At 43.3% G+C, this 6,659-nt stretch overlaps 1 protein-coding gene across 1 annotated transcript; it reads left to right on the top strand.

Moving 5' to 3' along the window:
* Nucleotides 1–4,952: 4,952 nt before the first annotated feature.
* On the top strand, nt 4,953–6,437 carry LOC141027476 (uncharacterized). The gene is made up of 2 exons (XM_073504528.1): nt 4,953–5,299; nt 6,020–6,437. Exons 1-2 carry the CDS (start codon nt 4,953–4,955, stop codon nt 6,435–6,437), a joined length of 765 nt encoding a protein of 254 aa, XP_073360629.1.
* Nucleotides 6,438–6,659: the final 222 nt, after the last annotated feature.

Genomic DNA, 6,659 nt, shown 5'->3' with positions numbered 1-6,659 from the left:
GGGTATTTGCTTGAAATATTAACTTCAACTCATGGAACATCTCATATGGTCCATGACGTTCAAAACGTCTTTGAAGTCCCGATTCTAAGCCGTTAAGCATGGTGCACTAAACTATCAAGTAGTCATCATATTGAGCTAGCCAAACGTTCATAACGTCTGCTTCTGCTCCTGCAATAGGTCTGTCACCTAGCGGTGCATCAAGGACATAATTTTCTGTGCAGCAATGAGGATAATCCTCAGATCACGGATCCAATCCGCATCTTTGCTACTAACATCTTTCAACATAATTTTTCTCTAGGAACATATCAAAAATAAACACAGGGAAGCAACAACGCGAGCTATTGATCTATAACATAATTTGCAAAATACTACCAGGACTAAGTTCATGATAAATTTAAGTTCAATTAATCATATTACTTAAGAACTCCCACTTAGATAGACATCCCTCTAATCCTCTAAGTGATCACGTGATCCATATCAACTAAACCATGTCCGATCATCACGTGAGATGGAGTAGTTTCAATGGTGAACATCACTATGTTGATCATATCTACTATATGATTCACGCTCGACCTTTCGGTCTCCGTGTTCCGAGGCCATATCTGTTATATGCTAGGCTCGTCAAGTTTAACCTGAGTATTCCGCGTGTGCAACTGTTTTGCACCCGTTGTATTTGAACGTAGAGCCTATCACACCCGATCATCACGTGGTGTCTCAGCACGAAGAACTTTCGCAACGGTGCATACTCAGGGAGAACACTTATACTTTGATAATTTAGTGAAGGATCATCTTATAATGCTACCGTCAAAACAAAGCAAGATAAGATGCATAAAGGATTAACATCACATGCAATCAATATAAGTGATATGATATGGCCATCATCATCTTGTGCTTGTGATCTCCATCTCCGAAGCACCGTGCTTGTGATCTCCATCTCCGAAGCACCGTCATGATCACCATCGTCACCGGCGCGACACCTTGATCTCCATCGTAGCATCGTTGTCGTTTCGCCAACTTATTGCTTTTACGACTATCGCTACCGCTTAGTGATAAAGTAAAACTATTACATGGCGATTGCATCTCATACAATAAAGCGACAACCATATGGCTCCTGCCAGTTGCCGATAACTCGGTTACAAAACATGATCATCTCATACAACACATTATATCACATCATGTCTTGACCATATCACATCACAACATGCCCTGCAAAAACAAGTTAGACGTCCTCTACTTTGTTGTTGCATATTTTACGTGGCTGCTACGGGCTTAGCAAGAACCGTTCTTACCTACGCATCAAAACCACAACGATAGTTTGTCAAGTTGGTGCTGTTTTAACCTTCGCAAGGACCGGGCGTAGCCACACTCGGTTCAACTAAAGTGAGAGAGACAGACACCCGCCGGTCACCTTTAAGCAACGAGTGCTCGCAACGGTGAAACCAGTCTCGCATAAGTGTACGCGTAATGTCGGTCCGGGCCGCTTCATCTCACAATACCGCTGAACCAAAGTATGACATGCTGGTAAGCAATATGACTTATATCGCCCACAACTCACTTGTGTTCTACTCGTGCATAGCATCAACGCATAAAACCAGGCTCTGATACCACTGTTGGGGAACGTAATAATTTCAAAATTTTCCTACGCACACGCAAGATCATGGTGATGCATAGCAACGAGAGGGGAGAGTGTTGTCCACGTACCCTCGTAGACCGACAGCGTAAGCGTTATCACAACGCGGTTGATGTAGTCGTACATCTTCACGATCCGACCGATCAAGTACCGAACGTACGGCACCTCCGAGTTCTACACACGTTCAGCTCGATGACGTCCCTCGAACTCCGATCCAGCCGAGTGTTGAGGGAGAGTTTCGTCAGCACGACGGCGTGGTGACGATGATGATGTTCCACCGACGCAGGGCTTCACCTAAGCTCCACAACGGTATTATCGAGGTGTAATATGGTGGAGGGGGGCACCGCACACGGCTAAGAGATCTCAAGGATCAATTGTTGTGTCTCTGGGGTGCCCCCCTGCCCCCGTATATAAAGGAGCAAGGGGGAGGCAGCCGGCCAAGGGGAGAGGCAGCCGGCCAAGGGGAGAGGCGCGCCATAGGGGGGAGTCCTACTCCCACCGGGAGTAGGACTCCTCCTTTCCTTGTGGGAGTAGGAGAAGGGAAGGGGGAAGGAGAAAGAAGGAAGGGTGCGCCCCCCTTCCCTAGTCCAATTCGGACCAGACCATGGGGAGGGGTGCGGCCACCTTTTGAGGCCTTTCTCTCCTTTCCCGTATGGCCCATTAAGGCCCAATACGAATTCCCGTAACTCTCCGGTACTCCGAAAATTACCCGAATCACTCGGAACCTTTCCGAAGTCCGAATATAGTCGTCCAATATATCGATTTTTACGTCTCGACCATTTCGAGACTCCTCGTCATATCCCCGATCTCAACCGGGACTCCGAACTCCTTCGGTACATCAAAACTCAATAAAACTGTCATCGTAACGTTAAGCGTGCGGACCCTACGGGTTCGAGAACTATGTAGACATGACCGAGACACGTCTCCGGTCAATAACCAATAGCGGGACCTGGATGCCCATATTGGCTCCCACATATTCTACGAAGATCTTTATCGGTCAGACCGCATAACAACATACGTTGTTCCCTTTGTCACCGGTATGTTACTTGCCCGAGATTTGATCGTCGGTATCTCGATACCTAGTTCAATCTCGTTACCGGCAAGTCTCTTTACTCGTTCCGTAACACATCATCCCGCAACTAACTCATTAGTCACAATGCTTGCAAGGCTTATAGTGATGTGCATTACCGAGTGGGCCCAGAGATACCTCTCCGACAATTGGAGTGACAAATCCTAATATCGAAATACGCCAACCCAACAAGTACCTTTGGAGACACCTGTAGAGCACCTTTATAATCACCCATTTACGTTGTGACGTTTGGTAGCACACAAAGTGTTCCTCCGGTAAACGGGAGTTGCATAATCTCATAGTCATAGGAACATGTATAAGTCATGAAGAAAGCAATAGCAGAATACTAAACGATCGAGTGCTAAGCTAACGGAATGGGTCAAGTCAATCACGTCATTCTCCTAATGAGGTGATCTCGTTAATCAAATGATAACTTATGTCTATGGCTAGGAAACATAACCATCTTTGATTAACGAGCTAGTCAAGTAGAGGCATACTAGTGACACTCTGTTTGTCTATATATTCACACATGTATTATGTTTCCGGTTAATACAATTCTAGCATGAATAATAAACATTTATCATGATACAAGGAAATAAATAATACTTTATTATTGCCTCTAGGGCATATTTCCTTCACCACACGTCAAGACAGAGAGCGAGCGCCGTGTTTAAGCGCTCAGGTAAGTATTCAGAGGAGTTCGACCACTGAGCCTCGGCTGCGCTTATAAACAGGTCCGGAGCCCCCTCGACTAGCGAGGTGGGACTAAACCCAGAGCGCATGTGCACGCCGCACTGCACAGCCGCGCGGACGAGCTATCCGGGCCGGAAAACGGCCCAATAGCCTGCATCGTTTACAAACACCACACCAATAAGCCCAGTTAAACAAACCAGAGGGCGAGGCAAAGAAATATAAACTACAAGAAAAATGTTCGAAACTGAAAATATATAAATTCAAATACTAGTTCGCAGGAAATAACTTTGAATACGAAAAATAAAAATAAAAATGATTTTAGCTCTGCACCACGGATGATAAAAAAGGGAGAAAATATGATACAAAAACAATGAATCTCTAAAAAGAAGAGAACTTAATAGCCTATCTGTTAAATGTACATAATTTAAAAAACCGAATTAAATATTACTTTCAAGTTCAACTACTAAAATGCAAAAAGTTCAAACATATAATGTTTGTCAATTATGCTAAATTTCTTATTTATATAAAATCTGACAAGTTCAACTACTAAAATGCAAAAAGTTCAAAACATATAAAGTTTGTCAATTATGCTAAATTTCTTATTTATATAAAATCTGACAAGTTCAACTACTAAAATGCAAAAAGTTCAAAACATATAATGTTTGTCAATTATGCTAAATTTCTTATTTATATAAAATCTGACAAGTTCAACTACTAAAATAAAAGAAGTTCAAATAGAATTTATTTGTCAATTCTGCTAAATTTCTAATTTATATAAAATCTGTACACACCTCAACGAACGATCTGGTCGTAAAATAATCTCAATCCCACAAACCACCCAAAAAAACAAAAAAACTCAGTTCAAACATACATATGACATCTGTACTAAAAAAGCAGGATCAGTCAGGCCACTCACACCACTACGACACCAAATTTCAAAACTACACGTTGTATGAAATTACATTTCAGTTCACACAGCACTAAACCATAAGTGCACTAAAATAGAATACAAAAACTATAAAGGCCTAACTTAGGTAAGTACAGATGAAAATAAAATAAGTACCAGTTTTGAGCAACAACTCCCAGGGCACTGAAAAATGTCTTCAGATAAACTAGTCTATAAGACTTCAGTGGAAAAACAATACTTAACATCCTGACGGAAAAACATCACAAAGCATACGTCACCTAAACAGTCCAAAATGCCGTCATCACCACCCCTGAGACGTGCAAGTGGGATTTAGCAGGTCATAAGTACAGCTTGACAAGACAAGTCAGTGCAGCAGTAAAACCATTTGAATTGGACGGTTGCTTCTTCCAGGCCACCACCCGCGCCACCCACTAACTGGCTGCCACAAGGGAATGCAAACGGGGACCCCCACGACCACCACACCCACGCCCCCGACGAACCGCCTCCCACACATCCCCGTCGACGCACTGCAAAATACCTCATTGTCTTCCATCTCTGCCTCATTCCCAGAAACCACCATTGCCGCTTCAATCTCCACTACACACAAACCACAAACTTCTCTCTCCCAAGCCCACAGTCGCCGCAGGAAGGCGATGGCGGAGGAACCGTCCGCCAAGCGTCATCATGGCGAGCCGTCGGACAAGAGCAGCAACCTCGTCAACGTTCACGTCCCCGGCGAGAAGCGCGAGTACACCAGAACCCTCACAGCGGTTGAGCTCCATGGCAAAGAGACGCTGGAGATCGTCTGCACCAGCAAACCAGACAAGGCCGACGAGGTGATGGGCAGGCTCGGGATGAAGGGCGGCGGATTGTATCCGAGCTTCATCGGAGTTGATGTGGAGTTCACTAGCGACGATGAACCTCCACAGATGGCGGCAGTCCTGCAGTTGTGCGTCGAGGAACTCTGCTTGGTGTACCACATCGCAGCAGCCACAAAATGGTAACCCATACTACTGTTCAGTCATTTGTTGTACTAGTACTACTCACTAAAAAAATTCATTAAACTAGTTTCCCAACTAGATGAACTACTATAGTTTGTGAAGTGGATGCACGAGTACATGTTTCTCAAGTTACATGCATTTCTGAAACTGCGAAGTGGATTGTTTCACCAGATTAGCATCTGAAAAAATGTTTATAGAATTCTGAACTTGATGCACCAAATTAATTTCTGAACTTGATGTGCTAGCATAGATTCTGATCTTGATGCACTAGTATAGTTTATATAATTCATGTATTAAAAGATGTTTGGTGAAGTGGTATAGGTCCATATCTTGATGCACATGTTTCTCAAATTAATTTCTGAACTTGATATAGAATTGATGCACAAAGATGTATCAAGCACTGGTATAGGCCTTTTATTCAACAAAAAAGAAAACTAAACTTGAATCAAGCAGCACATATATCATTGAATCTGGTAAAATGATTCTTGAATTTGGTGAAGCATTTGGTGAAGCACTGAAGATAGCAAAAAAGAAAAATAACATGGTGTAGTTGAATTTAATTTCAGGACTTTGTGTACTAGTTTCTGGACTACATTCATCCATTATTTATACTATATAAGCATCTACCTCATGGATTACCACTTTCAAAACCAAAAAGTAGAAGAATTAAATCTTCAAAAAGAAGACTAATCTTTAAATGTGTGTCTCCCCCCTTGCAGGCCCAAGCGCCTCAAAGACTTCCTGCAGGAGGAGAAATTGTACACATTTGTCGGTTTCAGCATTGGAGGTGACAAGCGGATGCTGAACAAGTCTGGTTTGGAGATCAACCCCAACAACTTCATTGACATGCAGCGCAAGTGGAAAGATCCAAAGACCAGCAAATACTACGACTCCTTGGCCGATGTTGCAGGCGGCGTAATCCACCCATTCTACAACGGCATGAAGAAGAAGATGGACAAGGGAGAACACAAACTGTGGGGGACCAGCCCGCTGCCAGACAACCTCATCACATATGCAGGAATAGATGCGTACGCCACGTACAAGTCATGGAAGACAATCGACAACATCGTGACAGGTTGGGATATTTCAAAAGAGCAGGAGGCTGACCCCTACTACCACTGCAACTTCGCGGGATGAAGATGCATGAAAGTCTGCATTCGTGTTGCTCGCACTTCTGCCTGTCCTTAATATTGTTGTTTCAGATTTGTAGTTTGTTTTCGTTATGTTGAACCAGCTACCTTATGTTATGTCTGTCAGGGTTTGAATAAGTTTGCCTATGTCTATCATGTACACCGTTTGCTTATGTCATTCAACAAGTTTGCTAGCTTCCTATTTTATTCATCCATCATTTGAAGTTGA

The sequence above is a fragment of the Aegilops tauschii genome, chromosome 7 (assembly GCF_002575655.3).
Source record: "Aegilops tauschii subsp. strangulata cultivar AL8/78 chromosome 7, Aet v6.0, whole genome shotgun sequence".
Classification (NCBI taxonomy): domain Eukaryota; kingdom Viridiplantae; phylum Streptophyta; class Magnoliopsida; order Poales; family Poaceae; genus Aegilops; species Aegilops tauschii.
This window is presented reverse-complemented; position numbering and strand designations above follow the sequence as displayed.

Coding starts and splice junctions, on each gene's coding strand:
- LOC141027476 (XM_073504528.1), top strand. CDS start 4,953: ATGGCGGAGGAACCGTCCGCCAAGCGTCATCATGGCGAGCCGTCGGAC. Junction 5,300..6,019: donor ATCGCAGCAGCCACAAAATG/GTAACCCATACT, acceptor CCCCCCTTGCAG/GCCCAAGCGCCTCAAAGACT.